The sequence below is a fragment of the Callorhinus ursinus genome, unplaced genomic scaffold (genome assembly GCF_003265705.2).
Source record: "Callorhinus ursinus isolate GAN/ISIS: 27379988/994484 unplaced genomic scaffold, GSC_fseal_2.0 scaffold7, whole genome shotgun sequence".
Classification (NCBI taxonomy): Eukaryota; Metazoa; Chordata; class Mammalia; order Carnivora; family Otariidae; genus Callorhinus; species Callorhinus ursinus.
In genome coordinates, this window is record NW_027397069.1 from 57,313,359 (window position 1) to 57,339,217 (window position 25,859).

The following is a 25,859-nucleotide window of genomic DNA, read 5'->3' on the forward strand; positions in this document are numbered from 1 at the left end:
TAATTTGCACTGGTTAGTAACTGACCTAGGTGCTTCTTACTCTAGGCCGGGACTAGGTTGAGGTCCATGAGACACTCATCTTAGGCACAAAATTTAAGGGAATGCCAAAATTTTCAGTAATTAAGAGAAATAATCTAATGCAGTATTTTTTTAAATCAAAATTAATGCAAAAAAGATCCATGATGTCTACAGTAATACCAACATTTTAAATGAAGATAGAGCCTAATAGGGACAGGATTAAAGTGGGGTAAGGTCAAGCTGTCCAAGTGGAGAACAACTCCACAGTCATAATGCTTCTTACACCTTTTCATCCCAGCCCCATTCTTACGCCCCCAGATAGGGGGCGGTCTCCTTCCTCACAAGAATAATATCAAGACTGGTTTGGTGAGTTCTCCAAAGGACCTCCAACATCCTTAGAAGCACTAGGTAGTTAAAAGGTACATTTTCCAATGCATAACAAAGTTATTGGATGTTATGAACCTTTCGTAGTCAATATCTGTGGGGTCTGTTGGAGGCTGTGCTCTCTGAAAATTTCTGCAGAGACAGGGTAGGCTACTTCCAGTTCTTAAAGTGGGGCTCTCAGTCTTCTTTCTGCCATGATCGAGCTGAGAAGCCCCCACTGAGCGGACATGCCCAGCAGCTCTGCTCCCTACTTGGCCTGCAGTCTGAGAAGAGAAGCTTCGGGTTGTCTACAGTGCCCCACCCTCGGGTGCCAACATCTGCTTTGTTCCTAATTGTAACACACAGGTTAGGAAAATGGATGTTCCCATACAGTGTTTTTCAAACTGGGTCCAATCTATCCGTGGAGGTGTAAAGTCAACTTATTAGGTTATGACTAGCGTTTTTTTAAATAAAATGTACTAGATTAGAATAGAAAATATCAAAAGGTCATTATTGTTTTGTGAAACTTTGGTTTCAGGTGTGTGTATGTAAAAAGCCTTGAAACGACTTTTTTTGCTGTTAATTTCAGTTTGAGTAGCCTCTGCCCAAAGGCTGCGGACTTAAGGAAATAATGTACCCTTAGAACCTTTAAGAATGCCTTACACAGGAAAAAGAAAGTGCAGATGAACCATGACTGCATTGCCCCCTTTTCTGTAGGAGAGCCTTTATTATTTTGGAGAACGGCGAACAGATAAAAGCACCAGCACTAAATTTCAGGGAGTTGAAACTCCTTCTCAGGTAAGTTGTCTTTCTTAAAAGGGGGTTCTTTGGGGGAGTTTGGTACCTATTATTCGGTTCCGTTTTGGACTCTTTGCCTCTGGTGAAGGGGCAGCTCCACTCCGGTGCCTGTGACTGGCCTAGATCCGTCCCAGGACCCAAGAGCCACGCCTCTGAGTCCCCCCGGGGAAACCGCTGTCCGTTTTACATTGGCCACTGCTTACAGAGTTCAAGAGTTGATTCCCTTCCCAAAGTAGGAAGGTCTAATTTCTAAGATTCCAGACTCGAAGATTATGGAAAGTCACTGGCCTTTGATTCCCCTCTGAGAGGAACTGGAGTCTTTCACAAACCCTACTAGGACAGTTCACCTCTTGTAGGACATCGCACGCGTGTGTGTGTGTGTGTGTGTGTGTGTGTGTGTGAGAGAGAGAGGGAGGGAGTCAGAGAAAGAGACAGAGGAGGGGGCTGCTGTACTTTGAAAGAAAAAGGGGAAATTAAAATCTTTCAAAAACCTATTCTGTTCCAGACACTATTGTACTTTGACATATATTATCTCATTTAATACTCAGAAAAGCCATGTGAAATACATGCAGTTACCCTATTTTATCCTTTTTAAAAATGTTTTATGAATAATTTCAAACATAAAAAGTTGAGACAATCCTATAATGAGCCCCCTTAGAGTCCTCACACCACTTCAACCATCGATTTATCATGTTTCATTCATTCCCTCCCCACCTCCTCACACACATACCTCCCTTCTCCACAGAACCGTCTACTGTGGAGGAAATCCCAGTCATCAGATGATTTTATCTCATAAGTATTTTAGCGTGACATCTCACATAGACTCTCAGCGGGGAGGGGGACACCTTAAAACCATTGATCATATCTAAAAATATTATATCTTAAGGGGCACCTGGGTGGCTCAGTTGGTTAAGCGTCTGACTCTTGATTTCAGCTCAGGATCATAATCTCAGGGTCATGAGGTTGAGCCCCGCAATGGGCTCTACATTCAGTGGGGAGTCTGCTTGAGATTCTCTCTCTCCCTCTCCTTCTGCCCCTCCCTCCCTCTAACACAAATAAATAAATCTTTAAAAAATAAAAGTAAATAAAAATAAAAATATTATACCTTAATGGTATCTTAATAATATCCAATTTCCATCATTACCTTAAATGTTTCTAAAATTTAGTTTGTTTCAGTCAGGATCCAAGCAAGGGCCACACATTTCATTTGGTTGCTAGATTTCTTCAGTCTCTTTTAGTTGATAGGTTTCCCACCTCTCTCTTTTATTCCTTGTAATTTGTTTATTGCAGAAACTGGAGTAGTTATCCTATAGAGTTCACAACATTCTAGACTTTGTTGTAAAGCCATGCTCGGGGTATTATATTCATTATCTCATTTAATATTCTCAAAAACTCGGACTGGGCACCATTATGGTTCCTATTTTACAGATTGGGAAACTGAGGTTCAGGGAAACTAACTTGCTGAACCAAGAACTCAAATCCAGCTCTGTCAGACTCTGAAGCCCATTATTTCCCACCCTGTGCACAGCTTCTCTACATTGCCTTTTCTGTATTGCTCCTCAAGCTGAAGTGAGAGCCGGTTAGGAACCCTTAAGTAGACATGGATGTGGCTGTGACTGAAAGTTTGGAGTTAAGTGCTGGGAGCCAGTTAGATACCCTTGGCCTTCATTAGCAGCACATTGTAACTGCTGACGCTAGATGTTTAGTTAGTTTGGGACAAAAGAACGCAGCCTTATCCACTGATACTTTTCCGCCACCCCCAAGTGAAAAAGGAAGAAAAAAAAAAGTCAAAGGCCATAGGCTAAAAGTCATAAACGAACTTACTGAAGCCTAGCTGTACTCAGGGAAATCATGCCCTTTCCATGCTCAAGACCGTACTGGTTTCTGACTGCCGGTGGCCCTCAAGGTCTTCTACAATGTGACTTTTCCAACCATTTCTTGCACTATGTGCCCCCCATGTCCCACACACCGACACATTTGGACTGTTCGGGGTTTCCCACCCTGTCCATACTTTATATCCACATGCCACTGCTCGTGGAGGCCCCTTTCCAGGAGCCACGTTCCCTTTGAACACAGAGAGTCTCTCGCTTTTTCAGTTCTTACAGCCCTTTGTGTTTTTCGGGGAGACTAAGTTCTCACAATTCTCTAGCTGTTTGAAGGGGTGACTTCTCTACCCCTTTTGCAGCCAAGGTCCATGTCCTACCCATCTTAGCACCATTTGCCTCCCAAAGTGTCTCACACAGTATCGCCTTTGTGTGTAGGGAATGCTTACTAGACACATGTTCGTTGTGCTAACTTCTGCTCCAAAGCCTTGTTGTCTGAGGCTGTAGGAGAAGGAAGAGTGGGGGCAGAAGCAGCTTCTTTTGAGGGGGTTCTCAACCTGGTGGGTTACAAGCCTTCGGTGGAACGTAGAGAATCTTGTGGCAGGAGCCGAGGGGCTGTTAGAAGGAACTCCTTCAAGGATTCTCCCTGTATATCTGCACCCCCTTGTGCACCCTGCAGTTTCTCTAACTCCAGCCCAGAACTGGTACATACTGGTACAGCATAGGCTACAATGGACTCTCTTCCGATTCACTCGACTAACAAGACAAGGACTTGGCCTCAGGTGTGAGTGCTGGGTTGGCAAGGCCCCAGGACAGAGTTGCCCCCATGGGGCGGGGCGGGGGGGGCGTTCATCACAGATACTGTCATATTTTGACTGTTTTGCGGCCTGCTCTGTGGATTACATTTCATCCATCCCCAAGTTAAGAACTTGCACGAGCCTTTCTTTTGACTGGCCCTTTCCAATGGAAAGTATGGCAGTTAATTTTATTAACACTTCCCATTGGGTGGGGGGGGAAAAGTCCAGTTGATTCAGTACCAGAAGTCTTCCACTTTTTTTTTTTAAGATTTTATTTATTCATTTGACAGAGAGACACAGTAAGAGAGGAAACACAAGCAGGGGGGAGGGGCAGAGGGAGAAGCAGGCTTCCCGCCAAGCGGGGAATCCAATGCGGGGCTCGATCCCAGGACCCTGGGACCATGACACGAGCCAAAAGCAGATGCCCAACAACTGAGCCACCCAGGTGCCCCCGAGTTCAGTATTTTTCTTCTAAGGGAGATATTCAGTCATGAGGCAACAAACATAAACATGCCTAGTTGTATAATGGCACTCAATAAATGTTTAATTAATGATTCTCCCTAAACTCCATGTGAAAAAAAAAAATCAGGAATGCTGACTGTAGACTTTTCATCTCCGCTTAAATTGAGGCTTCTGTTGTTTTGCAGAATAGATATGTTGGATATTTTGCAGATGTGAAAAATATCTACAACATGACTCTCCCTCCAAGAAAAACACTCAAGATAAAAAAAATCGTTATTTATTCAATTCATGGTAAGTGCTTTATGTGTAATTGGAGAATTGGGCAGGAGGGCAATGTTCTGACTCCTCAGGCTTGCTCCTGTCTCTACGGACAATCCCAACTCATGGCTGTCCTTTTATGCATCCTCATGTGTGAACCCCTCCCCCCTGGCAGAGCCCAGCAGCCCTTAGATGTCCTCTCTTCACCAGTTTGCGGGGCTCCATCCCCTTCCCTTGCTGCCTTGCCCTCAGCCCAAGGTGGGCTTTTCAGAATAGCACCTCTGATGGAAAAGAGAGGAAGGGGCTCATGAGCCCTGGAGACCATCTTTTCCTCATGCCCACCTCTAATGCAGGCTTCATCGTGGCCGCCCTGTATCATGTTCTCACGTGCCCCTTTCAGAAACCCTTTTGTCCTCTCATCGGCCTGGTCTCTCCCTCTCTGCTCCCTCCTCCACCCTTAGTTCCCTCAGCCCAGCAACTCAAGATGTCTTAAGACGTCTTAAATACACAAAGATGTCTTAAATACCCAAACAGCAAATGAGTTTTGCTGCCACAAATTCTTTTTTTACGAATAACTACCAAGTGCCTGCTTTGGGCCAGCTAGTGTTTCTCTGCCCTTAAGAGGGAGAGGAAGGAGAGCGCATACATAAAGAGCTGACCACAGTGGTGGGGCCCAGACAGACTGGGCCCTGCCCACTTGGGGGTCAAAGGCAGCTTCCTAGGGGACAGCACCCAGTCTTCCCTACCAGAATCTACGTGAACACAGAAAGGGGGTTGGGAGAAATCTGGACTCTCGGCCGGGGGGGGGGGGGCATCTTTCAGCCTCCTAGCTCTTACTAGTTATTACCAGGAGTAAAAATCCTTAGAAAGTTTAAAAGAGCTGACTGTTCATCTGCTTCGAGAATGTCAGGAGAGAGACTGGGATCCACCGTCACCCAGGGAGGCAGGAAAATTAGATCATCCATCTCTGGGATTTGAGAAAGGAAACGGAAGGGGAGGGGAGGAGGAGGAAGAGAGAAGGAACCACCCTCAAGTCTCTAATTCTCCATCACCCACCTTGCTTCCTGCAGAGCGCACAGGGGAGGCGGCAGAGCAGGGCTACCTCAATGGGGACAGGCTGGGGCCTCACTCTCACTGCCTGAGGCACAGCAGGGAGCGATGCTCTGACTCCCCAAAGTCAGACTGTGGACCATGCAGAGGTGCCGGGTCTCTCATGGGCGGTATGGTGCCAGGACATTGGTATCCATCCAGACAGCCTAGTGTTTTTAGCCTTCTGGGGAGTCACACAAAGTAAGATCTAGATATATTTTTTTTAACATGTCATCCAATTATTCAGAAATAGAAGAATCCTTTAAATAAATAAATATATATGTGTGTGTGTATATATGTATATATACACACACATATATATATATAAACTGCATAGTCAAAAAAATTAGTTAAAGTATGAAATGCCTTTTTCAAATTATTTTTATATCCCTTCCTCCCCACCACACACACACAATAGGTGGTGGTGAGGAATTTTAATGGATTACCACAAACAGATTGCATAGGTTTCTGGCTTGTGAAAACAAATGTCAACCCAGGGGCATTGTTTCTGTGGGAAATTTTAGTCTAGGTTTCCAAACAAGCATTGTGCAGTCAGACCCTTGAAATACAGCCCATTCTGGCAGAAGGCTGCCTGTGTATATAAATGAGCAACTGTTTGTGAAAAGGCGTTGCAGACTGCAAAGTCCTCTAGAGAGTCCATTATGACTGTCTCATCAGCTGTGTGTGAGTTAGCAGGGACAGGGTTGTCGTGGGTCCTAATGGTTGACCTCACTCAGAATTCTAGCTGCTGTCACACTTCTCCAGGGCAGAGCCAGGCTTGTCCAACAGGTGTCAGAAGGTAGTGGTCAGCCATGTTTTGCCCTGTTCCCATTCCACATTCAGTGGGGTCCTGCAAAAAGAGTAGACCACTTTATTCTAGACCAGAAAAAACACAGCCACTGGAGCAGTTTCTCCCACTGAGAAATAGAAACCCAACCATAAAACCAACTCAGCGGCGTGAGAGCCAATCCTGTATCTCAGTGTATACTCTGCTCAATTTCCTCTTTGTTAACAATGGGACCAACAGTATCTATACAAACCCCTGTGAGTATTAAACTATTCCAGACAGGCAAATAGGCACTTAGTCCAATGGAGTTTTAATATATTTTTCTAACATGAAGAGTGAGAATGGGAACTGTTTCTCAAAATTCTAAGCTTAAAAATGTTTTTAGTAAGTTCTAGAATTTCGTATGTTTCTCAGTCTGATATTATATCCTAAGACTGTGACTTCTCTGTTAATATTTTAAATTTTATATAAACTCTGTAGAAACATTGTTTAGTTAAGACTGTAAGGTGCAGATGTGGAGAACAGAGGAGCTAACCCAGATGGACGAGTACTGCAGGGGAAAACTGGGAGTTTCATGGGTTTGGTTTGCTAGTCTCGGGCTAACATAAAATAGGTTATTAAGAGTCCCGTTTGAGATTCCTCATGAAGACTTCCAGACAGAGTTGTGATCTTAGCAGTTGTTCAGTACCATGTGGGTCCAGGCTTGCAGAGCCAATTTAAGAAGGGTTGCCTGGTAAGTTACCATTCTTTTTGCACCCATGTAAATAATCAGGCCAAAGCTAATGACACCAGCCTTTTTCTTTCATTCTTTTTTTTTAATTTTACTTATTATCCTCTTATCGCCTTTTTAGCTAGTCCATCAAGCTGTACCCTCTAGGCTAAGAAGTTCTGTCAGCCCTTGGGGTCGGAGACTCTTGGTGCCCCGTCAAGATCCCCTTGGATCCCTTCCACCAGCTCTGTGATCCCACCCCTCAGCCTCCACCCCCTTTGCTATAATCTTTGGAGAATTACCACTGGAGCCAACTCACTTATATGGAACCCCAAATCCCTAAGAGTGGCCCCACCCTGTTGGGCAGCCCATAGGCAACGACTAGCAGCTGTACAAGAACTCAACTCCATTGCTTCAAAGTGTGACAAATTCTGCAGTGTAATTTGCACTCAAGAATTCCCCATGGATCAAGCTGAATCTTCCTAGGAGCACTTCGTTTATAAATCACTAGCACCCAAAGGGTTGGCTCAGGGTCCACTTCTGGGAGAAGGCAACCTGTAATCACCCATTTGCTTATATTAGGTGTAGTATTTATAACACTATTATTTACTTAGTCTGTCAGGTGATATATTCTATATTGCGAGTTGCATGAGAACAGAGACCATTATTCATTCATCTTTGAATCCCCTAGATCATGACCCATAGTTGGAGCTCGGTAAATCTCTGTTGAGTTGACTTGAACTAAAATGTCTCTGGCATGTCTCAGCACACCCTGTCCATCCTTCATCATCCATTTCTCTGATTTTATCCCCCACCTCTCTGTCCATTCATAAATCAGCTCCAGCAACAGTGGCTTTCTTCTTCGGTTTTTTTTTTTTTTTGGTTGCAATTATTTTATAGTAACAATTCTTGGACTTCTACATGTCTCCCCCTGATTTTTATAAACTATTTCTTTATTGAAGTATACTTGACACAAAATATTACATTCATTTTAGATATATAACCCAGTGATTCGACAAGTCTATACGTTATGTTATGCTCACAGGTGTAGCTACCGCCCATCACCATACATCACTATTACAGTATCACTCACTGTATTTCCTATGCTGGGCCTTTTAACCCCATGACTTATTCCTTCCACGACTGGCAGCCTGTATCTCCCGCTCTCCTTCACCTATTTTGTGCATCTCCCCACCTGCCTTCCCTCTGGCAACCATCAGTTTGTCCTCTGTATTTACAGGTCCGGTTCTACTTTTTGTTTGTTCATTTTTTTGTTTTATTGTTTAGATTCCACATATAAGCAAAACCACATGGTATTTGTCCTTTTTTGTCTGGCTTATTTCACTTAGCGTAATATACTGTAGGTCCATCCACACTGTCACAAATGGCAAAATCACATTTTTTATGGGTGAATAATATTCCAGTGTGTGTGTGTGTGTGTGTACACATCTGCACTACATCTTCCTTATCTATTCATCTACTGATACACATTTGGAATGCCTCCATATATTGGCTATTGTAAATAATGCTGCAATAAACATAAGGGTGTATATATCTCTTCAAATTAGTGTTTTAATATTCCTTGGGTAAATACCTAGTAGCAAAATTACTGGACCATATGGTAATTCTATTTCTAATTTTGTGAGGAAACTCCATACTGTTTTTCTCAGTGGCTTGTAGTTTACTTTGAATCAGCTGTAATATTTTACTGTTTTTTTATTCATGAGTTAAATAAAATTTTTGACATGTACTTAAAAAATGCAAGGTACAGGACAGTGTTAGGGTATTCAACAGTTTCTGTAAAACAGAAGTGGGAGATAATATGTATTCATATTTGTGTGTGCATACATATATAAAAATCTCTGGGAGAGTATTCATATTTGATTATATGTGCATAAAAATATTAGTTATCCATTTGGAGCTGGAGAAATAAACATGTGGGGGTGGGTGAGACAGACTCTTCACCTCATGTCTTTTTTACCTTTTATATTCTGTAAATATGCTTTATTTTAAAAGTTTTAAATGTGTGCGAATTCAGCTTATAAATCAATGCCCTTTCCTGTCATATGATAAGTATTTGAATTTAGTTCTACATTTCACTGATTTCTGGTGGACATCAGTGGAAAGGAGTTCTGCAACTGGAATGGGATGGGGGAAGTAAGCCTAAGAAATGATGGTGCTTCATATAAATTTATAATGTGTTAGTGAAAACAATGCAAATATAGTATGAATATCCAGAACGATTAATATATGACTTTGCTAGAATATTTTTTTAATTCTGTACCTTCTCTGCATATTTGTGACATTCGTGGTTAAAAGAAAAGCAGTAAGAATTAATTGAAGGTTTGAGAAACCAGCCCTTTAAGAACTACTAAAAGAAGGGGGTCATTTGAATGGAATAAAGAGCAAGAAACCATTTGTCTATAGATGTGTCCTGAATGCCACAGGAATGTTTGGATACAGCTGTCCAATATTTTCTTAGAGACTGCCCGAGGAACTGGAGTTAGATGAGGGCAAGAGGGATTTAGACTATCTAAGAAACATTATCAGATGTCTGAAGCAAGCAACACATTAGCAGGAAAGGTTGCAAGTTACCTACCCTAGTTTTTTTTCTAGAAAGGTGAAGAGATGAAATTCTAAATCCTAGGAGCTGAACTGTATGTCTTTTTCCCCCCCTCCAGCCTTATAAATTGTGCTTTAGGAGACAAAGTTGGGCTCAACACTTTGTTTTTTGAAGACGGAATCCAAGCAAGACCCAAATGATTCAATATTGACACACTGTTAGCTGTCATAATTTTCTCTTTAATCCATAATGTTAATTGGTGAGACATTTTGCTCTTTGCTCTAACGAGCCTACTTTTATTTCCTTCAGGTATTGGAAAAGGCAATGGAAATGATCTAAAAGTACAAATAATAATGCAGCACAAGATCATCTTTTTCTGTTCTGCTTCCAAAAACTGTCGGGTAAGAGCATGTAAACTGAAAATTCTGGTGTTTGTTTCAAATCTCAATGTCAAACCAGCATGTTGACCTCCTCAAACCATCAGTCACCACAAAGAAAGACTCTGTTGTTTTCTGGTTACCATCCAACTTGGTGTCCCTGGGTTTGGATGCAAGTCAGAGCTCAAACTCATTATTCAAGATAGTTTTTTCAGGGCATTTTCCAGAATATAGTTTCAGTTCAGAGTGTTGCTTTGCCTTTCACTTTTCCATATATGCCAAGCATGTTCCCAGGAATCTATCAGAATTTTAAATTCACGTATCTGGTCATTTTTTAAGCATATTGTCTTCTTCTTGGTCATTTTATAATATGGCACTGATTCTGAAATTTTAGTGTGCATGGGAATCACCTAGGAGCCTGTAAAGATGCAGATACCTAGACTGTACCCCAAAAGTATGATTCAAGAAATCTGGAATGGGGTCCAGGAATCTCTAGAGTTGGCAATGTCCCAAGTGATTCTACCTCAGATGTCCTATGGGACTGCACTGTGAGAAGTAACACAAGAGTGGTCAGATGAGGGGCATACATATCTCTTTGCCCAAAGCAATGGGACCTGATAGCGTGTTTTCTTAAATGCTGAAGAAGTGTCTTAGACTACCTACCTATTCTAAAGCAATAAGAAACCTTCCTGGATCTAAGAAATATAAACCCTCAAAATCCTCTCTCAGGGTTTTGTCTTTCTTCTCCTATTACTTTTCCAACCCCACTCCTTCCCTTTTGCCCCACGGAAGGCACTCACCCAGACCTGATCCTCGACTTTCTGTTCTTATCTCTGCACATACTCTACTCTTGGTTCTGCTCATCCGTTCCCCTGCTTTAAACTATTTTTTTTCTTTCATCCACTCTGCACATGTTTATGAGCATCCACCTCGTGTGGTAGGTGCAGGAGCTACAACATAACCACATTTGCCTCTGCCCCAACAATGTAACATTTGTCAATCCAAATTGGTCAGATGAGATTTTCCTCTGCTTCTGCAAATGACACCAGAATTCTCTCACTCAGGCCTTAAAATGTAGTATCTTTGATTCTCTCTTTGCCGTGTCCCCTCATCCAGTCACCAATTCCTGTTGATTATACCTGTGGAATCTCCATTCTCTCCATTCCTTTCTGTTCCCATTGCCACCGCCTAGTCCAGCACCTCATGTAGAGATCATGCCCAGATCTCTACAGTGGTCTCCCTACCTTTTCCTTCTCCTCATATAATACAGTGTAGAGAGATCTGCAATATGCAGGTATTTCTCTGCTCCTCCTGTGAAAAGCTGTAAGTAGAGGAGAAGAACGCACTGCATGCCTATAGTCAAAGCCAGTTAATATCTTTGGCTCAGTATATCTGTAGAATAAAGATCACATCTCAAGTATTGTGAGGATTTGATTAGATAATACATGTGAAGTTGCCTTGTGAGCTATAATCACTAAATAAGTGTTATAGGTGATAACTATAGGCCACGTTATCACATAGGACATGCCCCCTCCAACACACACACACACACGCGCGCGCGCGATTTAACAACTTTTCTATTTCTTGGCTCTTGAACCTTTAAGATATTTCCCTATCATACCTGAGACCTGAGCTTATTTCCATCAGTAACTTGACCCGCAGAATCCATTCCAAGTAGATTGGGTACCCTCTGGCCCTTGGAACACAACACTCCCGTTTCATGTGTTTGGTGGTCTTTCCTCTCCCTCCCCACACCACCCTATCTGCACAGGATTCTCTTTTCAGTGCTCCTCATGTATACAGATCCTTCCAATCCCAACTCCATTTCACTCCTCTGTGAAGCATTTTTTTTTTATGATTTTATTTATGTGACACAGCGAGAGAGGGAACACAAGCAGGGGGAGTGGGAGAGGGAGAAGCAGGCTTCCTGCTGAGCAGGGAGCCTGACACAGGGCATGGGGCTCCATCCCAGGACTCTGGGATCATGACCTGAGCCAAGGCAGATGCTTAATGACTGAGCCACCCAGGCGCCCCTCTGTGAAGCTTTCTTATTCTGTGCTGCTCATTAACCTCCCCAAAGCACACAACCACACACAGTCTTCATTATCCAGCCTGACATGTAATCTGTGCCATTCTACTATTGTTTCTTATGTGTACAGCTCCCTGAAGCATAACCTGAGTCTGCACATTCGTTTTGTATTTTGCACAAGGACTAGTACAGACTTTTCTCATTGTGGGTGCCACTATTATACAAGGGTAAATCAGTAACAAAGAAATACTCAGTATAGCTTCAAAGTCCTTCATCCCAGAAACTTGGCCGATATTTGATCACTCCATCCAGTAGTCGGCTATGGACAAGGCCTATGATCCCATCAGCAAACACCTTTTTGATAAAACATGACCAATTATGTATTGTTTTTTGAATGTGAATGCCAGCTTTAAAACTGAGCTTCTTAGTGTGTCCTAGCATATGAAAATCAAATGACACACATTCAACAATGTTTAAATTCTAATAGAAAACTGAATATTTCAACAGTGCAGTACCATAATCTCCAAACATGTTGGCTTTTAAAAATGTAAACAGTATTGCAACTTTACAGAATTCACATTTATTTATATGTGTAATGACTATACTATGAGACCAAGTGTACTTGATAAATCCAGGAAACCTCAATAAGCAAACTGAACTTCACTCTTATTCACCCATTGGCTGGGATTATAGATCTGAATTCCATGTGATCATTCACAGATTCTTCATGACGTTGAAACAGACAGCGTCATAATTCATCTATCCAACTGCCCACCTCTGTATGATGATGTGAAAGTGCAGTTTCTCTCTTCTTCGGTGAGTAATCAAGAAACAACCTGTGCCAGTGTTCTCGTCTGGCCTTTTGAATGATTCTGACTTAGGCTTTCCTTGACTACAATTCCTGGCAAGGAATAGAATAGGAGATGTCAACCCCTAGCCAGGGAGGGGGAGAAAAACAAGTCAGGTCTGTAACAAAATTTTTAAAGGGAACATAGGCAAAGAGATTTTTGCTCAGTTATTTTTTCTAAATTCTATACAACTTGCAAATCAGAGAGGGAGAGGAACCATGAGAGACTCTGGACTCTGGGAAACAAACTAAGGTTTTCAGAGGGGAGTGGGGCTGGAGGATGGGCTAGCCAGGTGATGGGCATTAAGAGGGCATGGGCTGTGATGAGCACTGGGTGTTATATGCAACTAATGAATCGTTGAACACTACATCAAAAACTTACGATGTACAATTTGCATATATTTTCAAATAAGAAAAAATACCAAGGTATGTTTACCGCAGAGTAGTGATCACATTTTTGTTTTGTATCTTTAAAACATATTGCTCCCCATAATTTATAAAGTACTTTAAAATGAGGGAGATTTGACTTTCCTTTGAATTGATATATAATTCATTTTAAGTAGCATTTTTAATCCAATATTTACCTTATGAAAAATGAGGATATTTACTTTGGTCATTACTCTGAATATCATGAGTAATTTCTGAGCAGTCACAAAGTGTACAAGTGTTATTCTGTATGTAACAAATTTCTAAGACTCAGTTTTGTTTTCCTATTAAAATCATCAAGCAGAACTGCCAACAGTTAACAATGTTGATCGATTTAGAGTGTGTATCCTGTGCCCTCCTTCACCCCCTCCTTGCTCCCTGTTGTGGGAGAATCTGTTTGATAGTGAAATGGTATCTTGGTGGAAGCAAGTGACCTGGATCGTCCCCTTACCAGACAGCTACCCTTTGATTCTGAAGCCGGTCTGAACTCTCTCTCAGTCAGTGGTCTCTGAGCAGAAGCACTGGTACAGGAAGTACTGGCCCAGGCAGTGTTGGTAGTTTTGTGATTTTTCAAGGGCCACGAGATGAAAACACTTTCATGTGTAGGTATTCTTATCATTACTGACAGTTGATTATCCATGTAACTGCTCCTTGTAGAAATGGACAATGTCTTTGGACATAAACTGGCATCGGTCTCTGGCCAGCACTATAGAAACTAGATTAGAGGACTACTGTCTGAGTTTATAAATATAGAAAAAATATCTCCTGAAATTTTGATAGAAACAGCAAGAGCAAGAAACAGCCATTTCTTAAAGGCTCCTCCTTTGTGTTGTGAAAGGTTATATAGACTGTTAAGTGCTGGGTGTTTCATGGCTCCAATTGTTTGACAAATATAGAAATTTAATCCCTTTGGAATTAGTTTTTAGTATCATTTTTATTATGAAAAATAACTTTTTTTTTATTTTAGGATCTTCCTAAATACTATGACAACTGCCCATTTTTCTTTTGGTTCCATACATCTTTTATACAAAATAACAGGTATGGCTCTGATATAATCCAGTAGAAACAGCTTAATCTCCAAGGTCTGTGTAAGGCAGAAAGGGACTCCTAACCTCAATTTATAGAAACCAAGAAATCCTCAAGTCTCCCATTCTTCATTGCCTTCCACTTCTTACTCTGGTTATGTAAAATATAGGGCTATTCTTGAGAACCACTGTGGCATTATCCTCAAAGTTCATGCCATAGGACTATGTCACATAAATTGAAACATATTCTAATCAGATCTTGAGTGTGGTAATAAATCCCTCCCATGCAAGTTTAGGGTGAGTCTGCTCAGTTACCCTATGGCAAGTCCTCCATATGTGTTAATCTACTGATGACCAACCACCCACCAAATTCTATGCCAAAAAGGAAGGCATCCTCAAGGAAGGCTTCAGCTAGCTTAAAGGTGACTGACATACTTAGATCTATGGCAGAAGTTATAAGGCACAGTAAGCATCAATGAAGACAGCTTTAAAAAAAAAAACCATTGTCTCCCATTTATTTTTTTTTACATTGATTTTCTAGTGACCAAATTGCAAAAACTTTTTTTAAAAAAGTAATTAACTGAAGATTACTATTCCAAGGAAACTTCTTCCCTATCTGGAAATTCATTCCTGAGTCTAGAAGTTCTCTAGAATTCTAGTTCTCTAGTACTTTGAGTATTTGTTCAGTGCTGAGAATCTGAGATGTACTGACATCATCATACCATCCATCATCCAATACAAAAAGGGAAAAATATTTTTAAAAGTTTTGAAGTAGTTATGATTGTACATGGCATGAACTGACAGTTCTCATTACATATAATCCTAGCCTTTTCTTCAAATCTGAACATCTCATCATACCTCAAGTCCAGTAAGGCAACAGTAAATGGAACATCTGTTCTACATACTTCTAATACACATATTTAATGGAGTGAACTTTGGGTTTGATGGAAAAATTTTCCCCGTTTTTCCCTGGGTGTAAACAAACTTTGACTCATAACACGAAGAAAGTCCCTCAGGAGACAGCTGGGTAGAACTTCATTTGGTGCTACTGCTCCGGGGTAGTTCTTGCTAAGGGGCACCATTTTTCCTTTACAACACCATGATCATGTTGGAGAGGCAACACATTAGATCACTTTTCTCCTCACTTGTATAGGTTACTAGGTTTCCCTACTACTAGGTACAGTTTTGTTATAAGGTGGTTAATTAGCCAAATATGTCAATGTTCTAAGAGACACTCGGTATTTTAGTACTTGGTTTTAATACACATCCAGTCTGATTTCATAAGGCAATTTGCTTTATTAAAGACAAATGTCACTAATTCCATAAAAGGCAAGGTGAGAAGAATCAGTGACATGTTGTTACTGATGATTAAGATTTTGTTCGCTAGTCAAGGTGGGATTGGGGGCCGGGGGGGACTTGGCTCCTGGGAAGCTAACGGAGATGCAGGAGAGGGGCTGAGACCAACCGTGGTTGACCTTCTGTGCTTGAAACGATGTTTCTTCTTTTCTAGGCTTTATCTTCCGAGAAATGAATTGGATAATCCCCATAAACAAAAAACATGGAAAATTTACCGTCCAGAGTTTGCAGTCGAGGTATATTTTGATGAAGTCGTAGCTGATACCTGATCAAGTGTAGTTCCCGTTCTAGGACAGAATCATGTTCTTCGCAATCCCTGCCACATATTTATGTCTTCTAAACCCACTTCCTTGCTGGTATGCTTATATTTACATTTATGTACATATGTTTTTGAGAAACCTTAAATATATACAAAGTAAAATGTCAGTGGTGCTTTTTATTTTCTGAAGGAGTTAGGTCAGGGTTGAGAGAACTACTGTTTGAGTACTGTGTTCCAAATTTAAGAGTCTGAAAATAACATTTAAAATGATCCCTCACAATATTGTGTGAGGCTTATTATGTATTTTTGGATAAGTATTCCCTACTTTCACATTTGTAATTTCAGATTAGAAAGGTCATTTCTATTTTCTTCCTCTACTTGATGTATAAGCTAGTTAATAAACATCAGACTGGCACCAAAGCTTGTTTTAAGCCCAGAGATTGTTACAAGTTTCATTACACACACTGTTCTTGGGGAGGACAACAGAGTCTTGGTAAACATAAGCAGACGTTACTGTAGATTATTTTTCTTTGTAACATCACAGTGAAGTCAAAGGAGAGGTCTGCCTAGAGAAATCTAGATTATTTAAAAATCCAACCCCCTCCCCTCACTGACCCTGCTCCCAGCCAACTTCATTTAAAGTTAGGGAACGCTGTGAAGAAAGATCATCTTTTCATTATAAACACTGGTTAGTCCTATGTCCACAGGGAATCCTATTCTCTTTGGTACTGGCTGCTATTTTATTCTAAGTACCTTCATGTCATTGTATCTTACTTGTCCTTACTTATGGACATGGCCTGGATACAGGTGCTCTTTTCCCCTCCAAATAGCCCTCAAAGGGTCCCAGCTGCCTGCGCAACAGCCCATCTACAGGCTTTTTAGGCGAACATCTGACTACATTACTTGCTGTAATTTGTGTTACAGGAACACGTGTTGTGGTGCCACCCTTGTGCGTTTTGCTCATATAAAGAGAATTTATGGGGGTTGCCTCCTTAGAACCTGATGTAAATACTTCCTTGAACAACTAGAGAATTTTACATCATAATACATCTGAATGATAGTGGTTTTATCAAATAGAACTGACTACCCTGGAGTAGAATTATCCAAAATTTAATTGGAAGTTTATTTTTAAAAATAGAACAGCATCCTGCCACATCAGTCTCATCACACACATAACCAGGCAGAGAGAGAATGATGCTAGTGGGCCAACTTTCACAACTGCAGTGTACATAAAGAACACATATGTTTGTCAGAGTGAAATTATTTTACATCAGGAATATTGCCGACAAAACACAATCCTCACTGCAATAAAACCACCTTGAAATATTACTCTACATAAAACATTCCTGACAGGAATGGCTTTTTTTTTTTTTTAAAGATTTTATTTATTTATTTGAGAGAGAGAATGAGAGAGAGAGAGACAGCATGAGAGGGGGTTGGGTCAGAGGGAGAAGCAGACTCCCTGCTGAGCAGGGAGCCCGATGCAGGACTCGATCCCGGGAATCCGAGATCATGACCTGAGCCGAAGGCAGTCGCTTAACCGACTGAGCCACCCAGGCGCCCCAGGAATGGCTCTTAACATGTAAAGTACTTAAAACAACTCATCAAATACTCAAATATTAGGTAAATAATTTAATGATGATAGAACAGAATTGCTTTAAACACGATTTCAAGTTACAGTTTTTGTCTGGAGTACAGAGCTGAAATGGTACCAATTGTGTCCAAATACCAAACCATGAATTAAGCAAACAGAATGAAAAAAAAATTCCCCTGATTTAGGTTTCATTCCTTACTCCTACTTTTACTTGCCTCGGACTGTTGCTATTGCAGGTAGTTAAATCTTTAAAGGACAACGTGAGAAGGTCCACTACCGACGAGCCTAACTGGGCTGGGCTCAGGGATTCCGAAGTAGTTCACTTCCCGCTGGAAGCCAGTCCCCATTTTCTCTTTTGCTTCAGTCCAGGCCTGTCCAGATGAAGCACCACTCAGTAGCTACTGACCATTTTAAGAATGGAGAGAAAAGGTAGAAAACATGATTCTCTTTCAAAGAAAAAGCAGATGGCAGACCAGCCATTGCTCTGGAGTCCATGAGGCACAACCCCGAGCACCCCCCTCCCCAAAAGTCTGCAGCAGCCCCCGGGGGTCAGCAGCTCGCTTCCCTGACCCTCTTGCTTCTGGTGCATGGCTAGAGTTAGCACAGAGGCTCTGAAGAGAACAAAAAGCTTCAGGAAACCAGAGGGTTCACGCAAGGCTTACAGTGTGCCAACAAGGACAGACACGCACACGGGACAGACATTGGCAGTGTCAGCCTGCTCGCTTCTAGCCTAACAGGCTGCTTACGAACACCTGTTTCTGAGAGAGCCCGTGCTGGTCTTGGAGCAGCATGGAAGGAGGAGGCTTACCTAAGTGGGGACAAGAAAGGACCCTCTTACACCAGGTGGCCTGGGGTTTTATGGTGGTTGTTAGTGCATACATACGGTGTAGCTTAATAAAATTACTTTGCTTGTTTCCTCGCTTTATAAAGTCTGGCACTTTATACAATCATGAAAATCCATGGACTGCCAGTACCAAATGTAAAAGGCTCCAACACTGTAAGAAACATGGCAATCATGGATCCCAAGGTAAACTTAAAGGGTCAGCCCCAACATCACTCACTGTGGAGGACAAGCACTAGGTTCTGTCCAGTTCCATCAGAGAGAGGACTGTGCCCACGAGCACTGTCCTTCAGGCACCAGACAGGGAACAAGGGCTTCCCTTGGCTTTGGCACTCTGCTCCCGGGAAGGGTTTCTGATCGGTGGAGGCAATAAGTGAGTGGTCCAAAGTGGATCAACAGCCCATAGACGGTCCAAAGAAATACTCTGGAATCCTACCCGGGCCAGGACCCAGAGACAGAAGCAGCTAAGGGCTGTTGTCAGTCACAGGTCTTCACAAAGCACAGCAGCAGAGCCCCCTCCCCTCAGCCTCTCCCTCAAGCTCAGCAGAGGGGAAGTTCTTTGGGAGAAGGGAAGCTGGCGCAGGTGAGGTGCGTGCTCCTGACAGTGCGTCCGGTGCAGACGATGATCCCACCGAGGAAATGAATGGCACTATTTTAACAGTAGAACATCTTGGGAAAATCCAAGAGGCTTACTCCTAACTTAAATCGTTCACATGGAAGCCACACCAGTATGCAAGTATGTTCTCCTCTACAAAATCTACATGGATATTTTAGTTTTCAAGCACCACAGAAAAACAACTTAGTGTAGTGCATGTACTAAGATTTTAAAAGAGAGCCTACATCTAGAATGAGGAATCATTCATAGCCAGCTTCATGAAACATGGTTACGTCTGAGGTTTTCTGGTGAGATCTGAGAATTCAACATGTGACCATCCAATCTGCATGGACACATACAGGTTTATGCTAAAGCCCTGACAAAACTATATTTAGCCTTTCAGACTGTGCGCAGGGCCGGCAGCTCACCCCTAATGTCCCACCAAGGACAAGAGCAGCAACTTTTCTACTTCAGTACAAATATGGGCAGAAATTTTAGGATATAAAATGGAGGCCCTTTCCACAAAGTGTAAGATTTAGGGTAGAATAAGGGAAGACCAAAAAACAAAACAAAATTCCTACGAAACCAAAATAATTCCACATTGGTCTTGTACTCCATGAAACCCTGAGATGAACTGTAGTCGTCAAACGCCTAGACTTGGATCTCGGTTCACCAGGACACTTCAGTAGGCTTCAAACTGGCTCATCATCAGCTTCCTGCTATATTCATAGGCCAAAAAGAGCGCCCCATTGGCAGGGAATGCTCGAATCATAGTAGGTTTCAGCCCAGAATATAAGGCCGTTATTCCTAGAAGACAAAAAGTGATCAAAGACTGAAGATGCCCCTCCTCGGAGAGACCCCGTGAAGCCTCAGAGCACAGGGCTGGACACCTACAAATCCAGACAACACACTGAACGCCAACAAGTGCTGGGAGGACTTTTTCCAGGTTTCCCTGGATGAATGGGAATGAAAGAGACTAATGGAAACGAGGATAGGCATCAGGTCTTCCAGCAAAGCTGGGTGATGCGTAGGTACCGCGCGCTAATCCCAGGCCCGGTTCACTCCTGGCAAGCGGACCGGGCAGAGCGGAGGCCCCACCTGGGCAGACAGAAGCAACCCCAGGGCCAGAGGGGGCGGCAGCCTTGCAGGGTCACCTGGGAAGGCAAAGACCATGAGGCATCGGGCCAAAAGCAGAGTCAGAGTCCCGTGTCTACTGCTGGCACTGCCCAAGGCGGTTATGAAGATCCAAGTGGACGAGGGAGGCCTAAGTACTTTGTGAAACTATGAAGTGTCACGCAACTTGGGGTATGAACTAAACTGTTTCCACACCCTGCGACTGTGCTCTCTCTCAAAATCAAGGCCGAGAAGTTCACATCCCAAGGTGGAAGATGTATAGTGGATGCTGGAAGGACAGGTCTTTATTCACCAGTGGCACGATCCTGGCTTTATACGAAAATCACCTAGAAAATCTTTATCCTCCTGCATAACTCTCAAAATTCGGAGCCAATCACCTTCAGGAAGTCTTAGCATTAAGGACTTGCTGCACGTTTTTTTAAATCCCTTGGTGGCTCTGTTAGAGATCATTTTCTGATACGACCTATATTATATAAAACAAGTGGTGCTGACTTCAAAGCATTTGTCCCCTTAGGCACAGTCTGTATTTTTAAAGTTCCCTCCAGGCTATTTAGAACAAAAAATCCTGGCCCAGGAGTGAGGAACAACATCAAACGTTCTTGAGAATGGAAGGAAGCTAAAGAAGGGGTTTGGAAGCGGGAAACTGTGCTAGAAAAGGGACAGGAGACTGCGGGAGAGAGCAACCATGCACACGTGATCAACCTCAACGAGGCTTCCAGCGAAATGACCAGTCCGTACACAGCCACTCCGTTTCTGCAATGAGCAGACTCACCTTCATTTTTCACAATGCTTATGAAGGTTCCGATAAATCCTGCCTGTTTTCCAGACATGGAAAGAACTTGAATTCTGGATTTGACGCAATCCACTGGGTAAACAGCAAGCCAGAGGCAGATTCCACCAACTCCACCGCTTAACATCAGAGGGACAGGGCCTGGACAGGGACATGAGCAAACAGCGGTTTTTGTCTCAAGAACAGCATTTCCAGAGGTCAGTGTAGGAGTGGCAGCAGGTAGATGGGAACAAAAATGCTGATGCCTGGGGCGCCTGGGTGGCTCAGTCAGTAAGGCGTCTGCCTTCAGCTCAGGTCATGACCTCAGGAATCAAGCCCCCTTCGGGCTCCCTGCTCAGCGGGCACAAAGACCCATGTGGCACTCTGGGTCTGCCCCTCATCACGGGAGGACCACATTGGTGCCAGTCACTGTGGCACTGTGGGCTCCCACCTAGCCTGCCCTCCAGAGGGCTGGCCCACACGGAACCAGCAGGCCCCCAGCAACATGGCAACACCCCCCTGCCCCCGCCCCATGGGGAAGGAGAACAGTGCCCAATGAAACACAGGTCACGTTTCTTCCAACCCTCTCAGTCGGAAGTTTTTCATTATTTTAATGCCCCACAGCCCTGATTCTTCCTTTACCATGAAAACCAAAGTTGTCTTATTAAACACGATACTTAAACCTGGGAGCTTGCCTAACCCCAGAATAAGTCCAAAACACTGAAGGGATGGGTTTGAGAACAAAAAAGTAATCATTCATGGAAGCTAAACATGGACATGGCTGTGTCAAGCAGCTACACAGGACAAGCTAGAAAGAACGACAGTTTTCAGTGCTCTGAAAACACTCTCAAGATTTATTACCAGGTTTTATGCTTATTGCAAAATGCTCTACAGGCGATTTACACTGCTATTGGAGAATTCCCACAGGAAAGCAATTTCTGCATTCTCCCCTAAAATGTTATTCTAGTGAAGAAGTTTGGGATGCACAGCCTCAGCCCCGTGGTGAGGACATCAGTACACCCTGAGGAAGGTGCCACAGTCCTTTCCAGCCTCCAGAAACCCCAGCGCACGCTTACCTAGTTCATCCTTCGATCTCCCTGAGGCAAAGAACGACCTGCTCAGTTCGTAACCGCCAAAGAAGAAGAAATAGCCGGGCACCTCTCGGAGTAAGGTGCTGGAGAGGCCGTGGTAGAAGCCCAAGGGGCCGTCCTTCCTGAGGACGCTCTTCACCACGGACCAGACGGTGCTGCAAAGAGGGAGCTGTGCTTAGGGTGGCGGTGGCGGGGGGGGGGGGGGGCAGCGCTCCCAGCCCCGTGGCAGGCCTGGCTCAGCCCTGGGCAGGCAGGGAACAGCTGATTCTAGAAACTGAGCGACCCAAATTCTGAGAATAAGAGGCTTCTGCAGGGAGGAAATCTCAGAGAAGCACAGATACAATTATTTTCGGACAGCTGTTCTCACCTGAACTACCCAACAGCGATGACACATTATTAAAGTGCACATTCATACAGAGCTGCGTGTGCCGGCCGCACCTCCAGCCAAGATTTCAGCAGACCACGCCAGAACCCCAAATGGAACCATGTTCACCTTTCCCAAGTGTGCCACTAAGCAAAGGAAGCCCTGGGAATACTCCTGGAAAAGGAGGTCCCTGGAATTTTGGAAAATCAGAAAGCCCTCCTCTGGCTGTGGACAAAACAATGAAGGACCTGGACCAGTGCCAACACAGCAGAGTGGGCTCCCAGAGCTGCTTTTCGCTAACTGCTAGGCTCACCACTGCAGGCAATGTCTGTTTTGTGGTACATGTGAAACAGAAGGGAAAGAAGTAGGTGGCACTGAGCAACACTCCTGCCCAATGACAGTTCTCCCGAGGGCAGGGAGGGGGAAGGGGTCTTCAGGAATCTGCCCCACAGCTTCCCCCTGTATAAAGGATTCCATGAGCAGATCGGGACCCTCAGAAAATGTACAAATAAAATCCAACCATCTGACAAGCAGAGAAAGAAAAGTCAGGGAAAGCCAGACAAGCTCTTGATTTTTAAACTGCTTGCATCCTCTTGCCCTCAATAAACAAATTATTTTTTCAGTTCATTTGGAAAAAAAAAAAAGTGCATTCATACATTCCAGATGTCATTATCCAAGATGTAAAAGAGCCAATACCCACTTCCTTCCAATAACAAATAAGAGAAATTACGAGAAGGAGCTGTCCAAGCTCAGCAAGAATAAAAAATGGCCTTGTATTTGCTCAGTCCTCTACCTCCCTCAATGCCTACCCTCCTCAATCTTTCTTTTGAACTGGTGTGTATTGAAGGAATCTGTTCACGTGCTTAGGGTTTATTTTGTTTTGTGTCAGTGCAGGGAATGAGCAAGGGAATAGATGTTACTTGAAGGCAAGACAAAGGAAATTCTTAGAAATTCTATAGGGCAAGAAGCACCGAGAATTTAGTTCTTAGAAAGTAGGTATGCAAGAATTTTTATTTCAAGATGATCAGAGCCCTGTAGCAGCTGGAATGCAGGACACTTTCTATGTAGACCCCTCTTCCTGATGGTGTGAACCATGGCAGGCTTTATCTGTCAGAAAAACAAACAGCACCAGGCTACCCCAGTCTTAACCCCAGGCTACCACATACCCCTGGGTGGGCACAGCCACACCTAAAATGTAGTCAGCCAATATTTACTTTTGTGCAAGGTGTCCATTCGCTTAAGTTTTTGGAGCCAACAATTACTTTCTTTAAAAATACCTTAGGAAACAAACAGAAGGTTGCTGAGGGGGAGGTGGGTAGGGGATGGGGTAACTACGTGATGGGCATTAAGGAGGGTGCTTGATGTAATGAGCACCGGGTGTGGTATGTAAGTGATGAATCACTAAATTCTACCCCTGGAACTAATAACACATTATATGTTAACTAAATTGAATTTAAATTTAAAAATTTTAAAAAAATACCTTAAACTACTTTTTTCTTTTATTATGTTATGTTAATCGCCATACATTACATCATCAGTTTTTGATGTAGTGTTCTATGATTCACTGTGTATAACACGTGCCCTCTTTAACACCCATCACCTACTTCTAAGGGATATGAGAGCAACTTTGTGGGTGCTGTTCATGTTCTATCTCTTAATCTGGGCACTGGTTACAAAAGTGTTTGTTTAAAGACTATTAGAACCCCCACTTACAATTTCTGTGTGTACACTTATTTCAACAAAAAGTTTTAAAGACATGCTTTTGGACCTCTAGGCTATAAATAACAGATTCAAACTGGTTGTAATGGATCTCAAGGGTGCAAGATACAGAGCGCTATTAGAGACCCCATCCTCACCGGGAGGAGACTAATTCTGTAAATGGTCAATTTATCTGATTTTTCCCATCAGATTTACAGACACAGTGACAAAGAGCTTTAGTCGGCCAGATGTTAAGATAAATAAGCAAGTATTGAGAGTAATAAAGACAATAAATTGCTTTACAATCCAAATAAATCATACTGCATATGACATACTCTCATGTAACTAGAATCTGTTTTCAAGGCTGAGTGTTTTGATGGTTACAGAGTAGCTCACGAGGGCTCTGAGGAGTGTTCTCAGAACCCCGGCCCTCTGTGGGGACATGTGAAGGATCAGGGAGGGAGGTAAGGAAGTCACCCTGGGATCTGGGCTGATCAGCCCACGTGAAATCTGGGAACAGGCATCAAATATTCATCTTGGAACCCAAATTGGCACTTACGAAGGCTCAGCTCTCAGACATGGCTCCAAAGCTGTCTACTATGTGCCTCCAACACAGCTGGGGACCATGCCTCCCACATTCAACGAGCCCCCCACCCCCACCCCGCTTCCCAGGTATTGAATATCCGCATACAGTGTTCTGTTGTGGGAGCAGGGGTGGATCCAACCATCAGAAAGTTCATTCAGAAAGCTATCCTCTGCCTGGTAGGGGAAAGGGTTCTAAAAAACACAGTATTTTGGAGTGGATAAATCTCCTTCTCTGCCACGTAGTTTTAAGTATAATATAAAATTGACAAATACTCAGTGCGCCAAGGCAACAGAGCCCCAACGTTTGTGCCCAAGCAGTGCTTACTTCTGGCTTCTGGCTATCTTTCCTGATGACTCCATCTCATACATGGTCTGCAGCCGGCACTTGACAAGCTCGGTGGGGCAGAGCACCAGGGCAGCAAAGGCAGAGGCGAAGGAACCCGCGGCCGCGTTCTGCAGGTCACTGGAAGGGAACCAGCACAGGAGGCCGGTTACACATTCATTCACTCACCATGCAAAGCACTCGCTGGTAAGGGAGAGCAAGCATCAAAGGAGAGGAACACTTTCCTGAGTGCCCACTGGGAACTTGCGCACAGTTTCATCTAAGGATCCCAAAGCTCTGTGAGGCCAACACCAACACCCCATTTTTCATGTGGAAAAACAATACATAGAATACATAATGCACCCAAAGTCACACCACTACTACGTGGTAATGTTAGGATTCAAACCCGGGTCTGCCTGACAGCAAAATCCATGCCCCTTTTATTAGTCAGAGTGCTATGTACAGAATGTACATAGAATGTATCCCCCATCCCTAAAGCTCTATGCTGAAGCCTTAGCTCCCCCCCAAAAAATGATGGTATTTGGAGGGGACCTGTGGGAGGTAATTAGGTTTAGATGAGGTCGTGAGGGTAGAACTCCCCCATGATGGGATTACTGTCTTAAGAGACCACCGATCTCTCTCCACCCTTTGAGGACACAGCAAGGAGGTGTCCCTGTGTAAACCAGGAAATGGACCCTCACCAGACACCAACAACCAGCACCATGATCTTGGACTTTCCAGTTTCCCAAACTGTGAGAAATAAACGTTTGTCTAGGCCACCAGCTGATAGTACCTTGTTACAGCAGCCTGAACTAAGACATAGGGATATACAAAACAAAACCAAAAAAAAAAAAAAAAAAAAGATGGAGGAAAAAATTAC

General features: G+C 43.2%; 2 protein-coding genes across 6 annotated transcripts in view; one reads left to right on the forward strand and one right to left on the reverse strand.

Moving 5' to 3' along the window:
- The window catches only part of LOC112826735 (phosphatidylinositol 3,4,5-trisphosphate 3-phosphatase TPTE2-like), a 142,722-nt gene extending 126,463 nt beyond the window's left edge, over window positions 1-16,259 (forward strand). For all 3 annotated transcript variants that reach the window (XM_025874987.2, XM_073894294.1, XM_073894295.1), the window contains 6 exons: window positions 1,099-1,179; window positions 4,447-4,552; window positions 9,977-10,068; window positions 12,794-12,889; window positions 14,314-14,384; window positions 15,882-16,259. In XM_025874987.2, the coding sequence (XP_025730772.2) occupies window positions 1,099-1,179; window positions 4,447-4,552; window positions 9,977-10,068; window positions 12,794-12,889; window positions 14,314-14,384; window positions 15,882-15,996 (561 nt within the window). In that variant the 3' untranslated portion in view covers window positions 15,997-16,259. The remainder of the gene's footprint in view (window positions 1-1,098; window positions 1,180-4,446; window positions 4,553-9,976; window positions 10,069-12,793; window positions 12,890-14,313; window positions 14,385-15,881) is intronic.
- Window positions 16,260-17,603: 1,344 nt separating this feature from the next.
- Window positions 17,604-25,859, reverse strand: part of SLC25A15 (solute carrier family 25 member 15) — a 28,948-nt gene continuing 20,692 nt past the window's right edge. For all 3 annotated transcript variants that reach the window (XM_073894631.1, XM_025874989.2, XM_073894630.1), the window contains exons 4-7: window positions 24,983-25,120; window positions 21,996-22,165; window positions 20,923-21,081; window positions 17,604-19,823 (exon numbers count right to left, since the gene is read on the reverse strand). In XM_073894631.1, the coding sequence (XP_073750732.1) occupies window positions 19,699-19,823; window positions 20,923-21,081; window positions 21,996-22,165; window positions 24,983-25,120 (592 nt within the window). In that variant the 3' untranslated portion in view covers window positions 17,604-19,698. The remainder of the gene's footprint in view (window positions 19,824-20,922; window positions 21,082-21,995; window positions 22,166-24,982; window positions 25,121-25,859) is intronic.